Source organism: Asparagus officinalis, chromosome 8 (assembly GCF_001876935.1).
Source record: "Asparagus officinalis chromosome 8, Aspof.V1, whole genome shotgun sequence".
NCBI classification, from domain to species: Eukaryota; Viridiplantae; Streptophyta; class Magnoliopsida; order Asparagales; family Asparagaceae; genus Asparagus; species Asparagus officinalis.
In genome coordinates, this window is record NC_033801.1 from 79437317 (window position 1) to 79449349 (window position 12033).

Genomic DNA, 12033 nt, shown 5'->3' on the forward strand with positions numbered 1-12033 from the left:
ATGATTGTAGCTGATTATAAGATCATGTTTGTAGGTTTACTCTGGTTTACGGGCATGTGGCAGACCGATGAGCACCACGCTTAAATGTTTTTGATGGGTCTTCGTCCGAGTTTACATCGCTATCTTGTATCCAGACGATTCCACTAGTACAGGAGGTAGCCGATGCCGTTATAGCACAGGAGACGGAGACCATCATGTTTTAGTAGGGCAAGGAAGGGAATGCTAGAGTAAGACAGACTGGAGACAAGGGCAAGGGTAAGAGATCATTTTTAGGACCCAAAGGGTTCGCAGCAGCAAGGCCCTCATAAGAAGGAACCTCAGCAGGATCAGAGGGCACAGCAACAACGCAGGTTTCAGGGCACTTGTTTTCACTACCACAAGTTTGGATACAGAGTTGTAGAGTGCCACAGCGCACCAGCAAGAGGCCAGCAGGGCAAGAATCAGGGTCAGCAACAGTAGAATTATGGATAGGGCCGAGGTCAGGGCCAGCAGCTGAGGGTTGAGGCACCGCTAGCAGTTCCGAGGATAGAGGGACTTGTGTGAGCTATCCAAGAGACTCCTCAAGGACAAATAGCCCCGTATACTGTAGATCCTTCAGCGCAGTAGTCTATAGCTTTGGGCAGAGTGTATACAGTTGTACCACGTGTTCACGGTGTGAGCGGGGCCGTGGTGGAAGATACGTTCCTTGTAAACTCATTCGCAGCTCGTATTCTTTTCGATCCAGGAGCTTCACATTCTTTCATCTCTTATATTTTCATGACTCGACTCTAGCTTATAACACAACCCTTAAATATTCCTCTGTTAGTTTCTACTCATTTAGGAGAAGTATCCCTCTTAGAGAGTATCTGTAGGAGATGCATTATCAGCTTAGACGAGTTTGAGTTCGTTATTGATTTGATCGTTTTGCATATGTATGAGTTCAACGTGATTATTGGTATGGATTGGTTATCGTCCTACTATATCATATCAATTGTTTTGTGAAAACAGTCAACTTGTGAGTGTTCGATAGGACCAAGTTAGTTGTAGCGACCTCACAGGGCAACAAGTTTGTAGAGTCATTTCTAGCATACGTCGAGGAGATGATGACGCGGGATTGGGGTGTCAATTTGAGCGAGACCAGAGTCATCTTAGAGTATAAGAATATCTTTCAGGACATACCTAGATTACCTCCAGTGAGAGAGGTTGAGTTCTGCATCGAGTTACAGCTGGGCACAACACCGATCTCGCGTGCACCTTATCGTATGACACCTGCTAAGATGAGGAAGCTACAAATTCAGTTAGAGGAACTCATTACTCAGGATTTCATTTGTCGGAGTCATTCTCTGTGGGGAGCACCGGTCCTTTTCGTGAAGAAAAATGATGACAGCCTTCAATTGTGTATCGATTATCACGATTTGAATAAGGTCACTATCCGGAACATGTATCCACTACCGAGGATTGATGACTTATTCGACTACTTGAAGGGAACGTAATATTTCTTGAAGATTGATCTTTATTCTGGTTATTATCAGTTGCGAGTTTGAGAGATGGATATTCTTAAAACCGCATTTCTGACTCGATATGGATCTTTTGAGTTCCTTGTTATGTCATTTAGGCTAACCAATGTACTTGCAGTATTCATGGATTTAATGAACCAGGTTTTTCATCCATACTTAGACTAGTTCATAATTATTTTCATCGATGACATCCTCATCTATTTGAGATCAGAGGCTAAGCATGAGGAACATCTTCGTCTAGCGTTACAAACTTTGTAAGAGCACCAGTTGTATGCTAAGTTCAGCAAGTACGAGTTTTGGCTATCAGAAGTCAGATTTTTGGGCCATGTTATTAGTAAGGAGGGCATTGCAGTAGATCCAGCCAAATTGGAAGCAGTTCTTGATTGGGAGTCGCTGAAAACCGTGACAGAGATTTGTAGCTTCTTAGGTCTTACTGGCTATCATAGGAAGTTTATTCAGGTCATTTTGAAGATTGCTACCCCGTTGACACGCCTTACGAAGAAGGGTGTACAGTTTGTTTAGGGACCGGAATGCTAGAAGGCCTTTGAGACTTTGAAGACCAAGTTGACTATGACACTGGTTTTGATATAAGACTTTTGTTGTCTACACGGGTGCATCTTTGTTAGGATTAGGAGATGTTTTTATACAGACCCAGAGAGTAGTAGTTTACATTTCACACCAGCTGAGGACTCATGAGCAGAATTATCCCACTCATAACTTGGAGTTGGTAGCAGTAGTCTTTGAACTAAAGAGATATTATCTTTATGGAGTTCAGGTTGAATTGTTTACAAATTATCAGAGTTTGAAGTACCTCTTCTCTTAGAAGGAACTCAACCAGAGGCAGCAGCGATGAGTCAAGTTCATTAAGGATTATGAGTTCACATTGCAGTATCATCAGGGTAAAGCAAACATTATATCAGACACGTTGAGTAGGAAGCATCGTCACAGGCTTACAGCTTTGAGGTGCTCGTTGTATCGAGATCTTCTCACTCTTAGCTAGTTTGACTTTAGGTCGAAGATTGGCGAGAGTAGCGCATTTTTGGGAGCTTTAGCCATACAGCCATCATGGACCGATAGAGTGATCAATACTCAGGCGGAGGACTCTTGGATTCAAACCCGAAAATGGGAGATTTCTAAAGAGCCCAAGGCTAATTGGACCATCAGATTAGACGAGGGCCTTCGAATGAAAGGCCGACTAGTGGTGTCGGATATTGCGCAGTTGAAGAAAGAATTATTTGATGAGACACATCGCACAGGTACACAGTGCATTCAGGCACAATTAACATGTACAAGGACCAGAAGAGACATTTTTGGTGGAGCTGCATGCATAGGGATATTGTAGAGTATGTAGAGAAATGCTTTGGTGAAGTGAAAACAGAGGTGAAGACCACTCCAGAGGTGATGTCTACCAAAATACCTAATAGGAAGTTGAATGGTGAGAATTACCTACAGCGAAAGAGGGTAATTAAAATTCTTGTTGCGGGGCATCAAAAGACATGACAATTGACAGAAGATCTCCGGATCCAATGACTGAGGAGTGGATAGCACATGATGCTCTACTTCTTGGAAAAATCATTAATACTATGGAGCCACGTATTCAAGATCTGGTGCTTCATTATCAGACCGTGAAGGAGCTTTGGGCATACTTAGGCTGGTTATATTTAAGAGGAAGATATATGAATATAGTTTATGATCTCGTTCAGGAGATCCTTCACATGAAATAAGAGGAACCTGCATTGGATGGGAATTATGCAGAGTTTAATTGACTAGGTGGGGAGGTCCGATATATTTTTCCCATTACATCAGATGTGAAGTAGATGCAGGATTAATGAGATCAATTGATGGTCTTGATCTTCTTAGGACTCTACACCCCATTTATCATTCAGCATGACCACATGTATTAGGCAGTACATTAATCTCCTCATGTGTAAAGACTTATCACTTCCTGAAACAGATAACTCCTACAATCTCATCTACACATCTAGTCACCTCATCTGATCTATCTGCCTTAGTATCCTAGGGAAGAAAAATAGGAATCCATGGTGGTAGCTTCTCAGATCGTGGTGGTGGTCATGGTGATGAGCGCGGGCATGAGGGACACTTTGGAGGATGTGGAGGATGAGGAAATAGTTCAGGAGGAGTCATCGGAGATTATTCCTCTATGTGCTGTCATTACTGTTAGGAGCTAGGTTATATGAAGTTTAATTATCCCCAATTGTATAAAAAAACCTTAGAATGCACATTTAGCTAATCAGGAAAATACTTTAGATGATTAGACTTGTCATGAGCTTGAGCAGTCCAACTATAGCTATTCCAATAGTTTAAAGGGACGTAGTCCTCTTCAACTACAGCTACACTTACCCACTCAGGTAACCCTATTACTTTTCTTACATCTTCATCGTCTCGTACATGGGTAGAAGATTCAGAAGCAACTAACCATATGACTGGGAGCTGAGGTATCCTGTCTTCTTGCACACCTACAACTTCATTTTTCCCTGTAGCTGATGGTTCCAACACACCTGTGGAAGGAATAAGCTCTGCTGAGACTGCTACTTTTCCCCTTTCATCTGTGCTATATATTCCTTTCTTTCTATTTAATCTGTTGTCTATTAGTAAGATTACTAAAGTATTAATTGTACGTTATCATTTTTTTCCTACACATTGTATTTTTTAGGCACTTAGAATGATGATTGGCACATGATGTGAGTGGAATGACCTATATAAACTGGACCTCTCTTTAAACCAAGTTGCGTGTATCAGCTCTACATTAGCCTTTGACCAGCATTGTCGGTTTGGTCACCCTCCACTTTTTATTCTCAAAACAACTCTACATCGACCTTTGATCAACATTATCGGTTTGGTCACGCTCCCCTTTCTATTCTCAAAACAATAACCTCAAAATTGAGTCATGTTGAGTCTTTAGATTGTGAGCCATATTAACAAGGAAAATATTAGCAAGTGTGCTATCCTAGTCGTGTCAATAAAGTGTCATTTGATTTGGTGCAATCAGATTTCTGGGTTCTTGTTCTATTTTGCTAAAACTTGGTTTCGGATGTTTTATTAGTTTTGTGGATGATTTTTCTCACTTGACATGGGTCTATCTATTGAAAACTTGTTCTAAAGTATTTTCTATTTTTAAAGTTTTTTGTGCTAAAGTTAAAAATCAATTTCACGATCTATTAAAATTTTAAAGATTGACAATGCCAAAGAATATTTTGACAAATCACTCATAAATTTTTTGGAAGAAAATAGAATTTTACATCAATCATCTTGTGTTTACATTCCTCAACAAAATAGGGCAGTTGACCGCAAAAATAGATACTTGCTAAAAATTGCTCGAATATTATTGTTTCATTGAGAGGCTCCAAAACATTTTTGGAGCAATGCTATTTTAACTACATGTTATCTGATTAATAGAATGTTATCATCTGTTTTACAGAACAAAACCATTGTATCTCTTTTATACCCCGATGGTGACCCTTTTCCATTTCCCCCTAAGATATTTGATTCTTTGTGCTTCATTCACAATCACAGTCATCAAAGGATAAAATTAGATTCAAAATCCCTTCAAGGAATCTTTGTTGAGTATTCTTGAACTCAGAAAGGATACAAGTGTTACTGTCCTTCTCTAAACTGTCACATTGTTTCTGCCAATGTTACTATTTTTTAAATAAAGCAGAACATATTGCATATCGTACACTTTCACATGCTCAGAATGATTATGATTTTTTTTCGAGAAGCAATTATCAGTACTCCTTCCGAGCTTGATGTGCAGGCTGATCCATTATTTAAGTTTGCTAAGACAGTCAATGTTTCTACACAACGTGCTACTTTGAAATCTATGCCATAGTCCTCCTGTAACCAAGGGTCCTATTTATAAGTTAGCCATAGTGTTGCAATATAGCTAAGTGCTGCCACTATTGATGATCTTCCAATCGCCCTTCAATATGGTAAGAGATCTCGTCCTTCTAGATATTCTCTTGCACACTATGTCTCTTACCTTTTACTATCATCATCATCATATCATTCTTTTATATCTTCTCTTAACTTCACTTGGTTCCCAAGAATATATCTGAAGCACTATCTAACCTAGGTTGGACAGCAACAATTCAAGAAGAGATGATAATATTAGAACAATATGAGAACAACATGAGACTTGGGATCTTGTTCCTCTACTGCCTGTAAAGAAAGCTATTGAATGCAAGTGGGTTTACACAATCAAAGTACATCCAAATGGATCTCTAGCCCACCATATAGCTCGACCAGTTGCGAATGGTTATTCACAGATATATAGACTAGATTACATTAACACATTCTCCTATAGCAAAAAATATTGTCTGTCCATATTCTTATTTTACTTGCCACTCACTATCACTGGCCACTCCGTCACCTGGATATTAATAATGTTTTTTCTAAATAACATTCTAGATGAGGAAATTTAGATGAAGCAACCACCATGGCTTGTTGCTCTAGGGGAGCATGGGAAGGTTTGCGAGTTGAAAAAACTGTCTATAGCTTGAAACAATATCTAAGAGCCTGATTTGGACGTTTTGCAATAGTAGTTCAGCAGTTTGGTCTTCATCAAACTCAGAAAGACCACTCTTTTCTAGAGATTTCATGGTGGGAAGCGAGTACTTTTACTTGTATATGTTGATGACATTGTGATCACTGGAGATGATGTATGAGACATCAGAGACTTAAAGAAATATTTGCAACAATAGTTCCAGACCAAGGATCTTAGTCCCCTAAAGTATTTTCTAGGTATAGTGGTGGCTAGATCAAAGAAGAGAATTCTTCTGTCTTAGAGAGAATATGTGCTTAACATATTGACAAATGTTGGGATGTTAGAATGCAAGGGTATTGTCTTATATATGGATGATAAGATCAAATTTCTACCAAATTAGGGGGAGTCATTGAAAGATGTTGAGAAATATAGGAGATTGATAAGAAAGCTGAACTACTTGATAGTTACTAGACAAGATATTATATTTTCTATTAGTGTAGTCTGTCAGTTTCTATCAGCACCCAGGATATCCCACATAGATGTTGTGCAAAGGATTCTTAAATATCTTAAGAAAAGTTTAGGCAAGGGAGTTCTCTATTTAGATAGTAGGCACAAAAGAGTTGTATGTTTCTCAAATGCAGATTGAGTATAAGATCTCCAGCTGACAGAAGAACAACTATAGGATATTGTGTATTTTTGGAGGAGATCTAGTTTCATGAAAGGGTAAAAAGAAAAGTGTAGTTTCTCAATCTATAACTATGTCCGAGTATCGAATCATGACGAAACTAACCTGTGAGCTTATCTGGGTTAGATATATTGATAGAAATTAGTTTTCCTCCTAAATGTCCAATGAGCTTTTATGGAGACAATAAGGCTGTCATTTACATAGCTGAGAATTCCAGTGTTTCATGAGAAGACAAAACACATAGAGATTGATTGTCACTTGATTCGTAAGAAAATGGAGAAAGGGAATATTAGAGCCAAACATATCCCTTCAGAGCATCAACTTGCAGATATTCTTACAAAACCTCTTGCAAGAGTATGAGTGAATTTTATTTGTGACAAGCTGGGCATGTATGATATATATGCTCATCTTGAGGGTGAGTGTTGAGAGTCCTTCCTCTATTTAGTTAGTTTTCTATATTTAGATTAGTCCCACATTGGTTAGAGTCAACTTACTTTGGAATTATAATACTATTAATAAAACTTTAGAGGAGAGGGACAAATTAATCCTCTCTGACTACTATTTCTACGAGAAGATGTTTACTTCACAAAGATCTATGTAATAAGAAAAAGTTGTTCATGGACCATGCATAATCATCTTTGTTTCCTTTTCTTTCACATTATGCAGATGAATTCTTCCAAGAATAAATGCTCAAGTCTTATTACGTTACTTAAATATTGTCTATGCGTTTACGTAATAGATGAATGTTTACATAAATGTACATGAATATAATCAATTACATTTACATATAATTATAGGTTTAATCGGAGAGAGATACCAAAACTATCCTAGGGTGCTTCCCCGGCCGCCTTGCATGTTGAACTGTTAGGTTATCCACCAACAAAACATCTCCTTTCTCCCAAGATATATCCACACAATTATCCTCATATATCCTCTCTATCACTTTTGTGGCTTCCAATGGAATAGGTCTTCCATCTTTGAAGGCAACATATGCATCCCTTTCTCCGGTATTGTATCCGAGTATCCGGTTAAACATCACCCTCTTTCCGTTGAACTCCCTCACCGGATTCATTGGTCCAAATGTGAAATCTGCGGTTCCATCACTGTTGAACTTTACTGTGTTGCATGATAGCATTTCCTTTGCTCTATGAAACAATCAATGCGTAAGATTCTAGTCAGTTGTGATCAAGTAGTAGGTAGGGACTCCTTTTAACTGGTGGTTTGGTTCGTTTGTATTAAAAGGAGTGCAAGTGCAGTTACATGTAATTAGGAGTTTTGAGTCAATCACAGTTGTTTGTTTCACTGCAATTAATAAATATAATTATAACTTAGTTGTACGATATTCTTTACTTGAAGACGATGATGTATCTGCATGTATGTATGTGTGTGTGCGCGTGCACACATACACATGCGTGAAGCACAACCTTATAAAGTTAGGTTTTGTTTCATATGGTTTCTTTTAAGGTACTAATTAATAGCTCAAGGGACTAGCCGAGACCAAATTGTGGTCCCTTTCAACTTGTGCTAGGTAGAGACTATGTATCTGCTTTGAGGCGTGTTACAAGCTCGATCAGCTAAATACCCACATAACTCTTATAGAAGACTACCAAATTCTCTAGCATATCTATATATGCAATTTATGGAGACAACTTGTTGATGTGAATCAATACCAAATCAAAGTGGCCAAAACTTGCTACTTGATAATTGAACTACATATGTATTTACCTCTTCTCTCCCTGTATTTTATCTGTGGTTTTGAGCATACGTTGCCAAACAACTCTACCATTTTTGTTGTATGTAGCTTTTGTGTGAAGGACGAAAAATATCCCTCCTTCTACAAATTTTTCCACAACTTGTGGTAATGCTTCCTCCATCTTCTCGACGATAATATTGCTTGGGATTATCGAAGTCTCCCCACCTTCTGGTGATGGTTGCATACAGAAAAACATGATCCTGCGAGGAAATTCTTTTATCTACAACAAAATAGAATTAATCACGATTATGCTTAGGCTATATATACACACTACTGAAAGTAAAAATCCATCCCATATGAAAAAATTCGGCAGTTGACCAAAATTTTGTCTGTATGTTACAATAGGCCAACGAAAAGTATAAATTTCCCTCTGGAAAATCCATTCTGAAGTGTTTCCATCTCTATGTATGATAAATTTATTATTATGTCTAAGCGTAGATCAAAATTATAAATCCACGAATTTATTAGACCAGATGTTGGGGAAGGATATGTTAAGGAATTTAAGAATCTCTACTTAGTTTTTAGTTACAAGATCATCATTAAATTTTTATTAATTGTGATTAAAATTATATACAACGAGTTGTCTACTAACATAATAGTATGCGTTAGCGATGAAAGTATATAGAACTATAACCCTCAATCATCAATACACTTCAGAATATTGGTGTATAGGAAATGACTATAAGATGGTACTAGAGGAGCTACTAATGTGTTTGATTCTAACCGAAGTGTACTGATCCATCTAGAGAATGTGGTAATTATTGATGTTTTTCGCTTGATCAATCCCCAGATAACAATGCTAGTTCAAGTGTCTCACCACACTACTTCCAAATACGGATTTGCTAGAGTATAAAACTATTCCTCAACTATCACCACAATTACAAAGTTTTTGTATCATGGAAAGAACTTTAAGATGGTATTACCACAATCCAGGTTCAAATTCCATCAGACATACATTTAAAGTTCCTTTTAACTAATTAAGACCCTGCCTATTCCGAACAAATATGAAGACGTGAAGACTGATATTAGAAATACGAAGATTTCACGCTATAGTTGACAAAGATTTGAGTGTATAGTATGACAAAACCTTTTTTTTTGTGCGCAAGGTATTTATGCGTTACTTTTAGGATATATTCACATATTTTTACCTGAACTAATTAAATATGATTTTACACTGGGAGAGAACGGGAAGTTTTATTTGCTAGGATCACATATTTGAGATGTTGACGCACGCCAGAAAATTTGGTAATGCCTAAAAATGTTACCGAATAATAGTTGAGAGTTATCAAATATTTTTAATGTCATGTAGAGATTGGATTCTCCGTCATCATAAGTTCCGGCCAAAGTTTATACCTGTCTGATTACCTTAAAAGGTAAGCGCCTATATATTGTTTTGGACGTACATGATAGCTAGACTCCTTGAAACTGTACCTACAATTGTGATTTTGGTATGGATTTTGATTCTCTTCACGCAGACGAAAGCTGGCTTTTGTGAAAAATCATACGTAAAGGAATTAGAACGAAAAATATAGTGCACGAATAATTTTAAATGAGTGCAGATAATACTCAAAATATCGGTGCAAACAACATAGGCAACCGGTACAAATAGTAGAATACCACTGTAATTACCAACTTCATCTGTTATTTTCTTGCCTTCTGCTGCAAATATTTCGAAAGTAATTACGCTATGGTTGGAGTTCAGGTGACGGAATTGTGATAGAGCTGTGTTCTTAATTATGGGTCGTAAACTTACAGGGGTTCTTTTGACAAAATGGTCAAAAGATCAGCATTTGATTCTATAGTCTATATGCTTTGGCAGGAGAGAAATTGTGTGTAGGGAGCTCCAGAGAGTGTGATTAGATGTATCATAATTTTGGTCTTATGTTGTGTATATCCATTCATTGTATCTATAGAATACAGGTCATGGATCTTAAAGTCTTTGCCATTGCTGCAAAACACCGAACTAGTTATAGTGAGGACTGAGGATTAAAGTTTTATATCCCAACATGCTTTCGCAAATTGAACGCCCTTGTAATGAATGAAATCCTTGGTTCATGAAGCGGTAGCAATTTTTTTTTATAATCTGTAAAGTCCCTAATATTAATTGCATTAAAATCCCGAAGTTACGGTAAGAATTGAGGATTAGCATTTTATATTCTAACACTGGATGCATATTTTTTAAATCTTAGGACTTGATTTCTTTAATCCTATAGGGATGCTTGGGCCCTTGATGGACCTAAATGTTCAGCTTTAATGAAAAAATTATTTCCTTGACAAAAAAAAAAATTTGAATGTTTTGTCCTTTATGATTTTCTATAGAGGGACATATAAATGGATTTTCTTTTTTTGTGTTATTATCTAGGTTTGTACTTAAAAACGTGATGCATGGCTTTCTTCATGCCCTGTTTTATGAACACACATACCATTGCCATTTCATGGTGGAAGCTAATCATGACATCCAAAGGCACCGCATTAGTAGTGTAAACCCTATCTGCCAACTTTGTCCTGTCAGCAGGTCCTTGGTATGGGAACTCCTCGTGCCCGAATGCTTCCACAACGCTTGAGAAATCCTCTGCTGATCTTACATCGAATCCTCTAAAGAGAATGGCTCCGTGCTCTTTTAACATCTTCTCAAGCTTTTCCCTCTCTGTCTTCACTATTTCAATAAGATTTCCTTCGCATGCTTTTGATGGGAGAAGTATCTTAGGGAACACCCTCCCTTCGAAGATTTTCTCTCCATCGATTCGTCCGTCGATGAAACTCATGATTATGTATTTTTATGTTATTTTGGGGAAATGCAGTAGTAAGACGTTGTAGTTATAGCAATGGGAAGAGTTTATTTAGGCTGAGTTTGGCCGGTTGTTTTGGTTTCTCACAATCATGATGTAGACAAAAAGAGATAATCTGTTATAGAATTTCGATAGAATTTGCTTTATAACCATAGATGCTACAAATGAGGGAGAATTAGGCTGATTTTTATCGAAAGTAGCCCAAATCCTAACTTTTTTATAATCCGAGTTGGTTTGGACTTCATCACTTCCAAAGTTAGGTCCTGATACTTCACATTTATACCTGAAAATCATAAGTTATACTAGAAGATAGGTAAACAGTCCTAAAGGTTTTTTTAACTAGAATATACATTTAAAATTAACATGCAATTTCTCATGCAAAACGAGAAAATTTTAACCGAGTAGGCAACTGTACAATTCAAACCAACAAAATTTACCTGCCTTCAAAATTGTATCTGCGAATTAACTACTTCTCCCCATCTATCAAAAATGACACATCATAGGTATGTAGTACTACAAACGTAGGCAGCCTAAACGGGTGAAACTGTTTGGCAAACCCTGCCCCAAACAGTTAAAACTGTTTTGGCAGATTCTTGTTCAAAGCACAATCAAAATGGTGAAAACCATTTGGGCAAGGTTATTTATTTATTTATTTAGGAATTTTCCTGATTTGCTTGGCTACCAGTACAATTCAAAAAATACATCTCATGCAATGACATAATTCAAAATCTCACAATAAAATAATAAAGCAATAATATATGTCATCGGACTCATTCAACCAATAGAAATAGCCAAGTTAAAACACA

General features: G+C 37.4%; 1 protein-coding gene across 1 annotated transcript; it reads right to left on the bottom strand.

Moving 5' to 3' along the window:
• Positions 7321-11210, bottom strand: LOC109820643 (clavaminate synthase-like protein At3g21360). The gene is made up of 3 exons (XM_020386822.1): positions 10862-11210; positions 8411-8658; positions 7321-7830 (listed from the first exon to the last, which is right to left on the bottom strand). The coding sequence occupies exons 1-3, from the start codon at positions 11201-11203 to the stop codon at positions 7485-7487; spliced, it is 936 nt and encodes a 311-aa protein (XP_020242411.1). The 5' UTR covers positions 11204-11210; the 3' UTR covers positions 7321-7484.

Bases quoted from the DNA above. Each gene is read 5' to 3' on its own strand.
- LOC109820643 (XM_020386822.1), bottom strand. From the start codon at position 11,203: ATGAGTTTCATCGACGGACGAATCGATGGAGAGAAAATCTTCGAAGGG. The intron at 8,659-10,861 runs GTATGTGTGTTC...ATTTTGTTGTAG, and splicing joins TCCACCATGAAATGGCAATG to ATAAAAGAATTTCCTCGCAG. The intron at 7,831-8,410 runs GTAAATACATAT...ATTGTTTCATAG, and splicing joins AAAATACAGGGAGAGAAGAG to AGCAAAGGAAATGCTATCAT.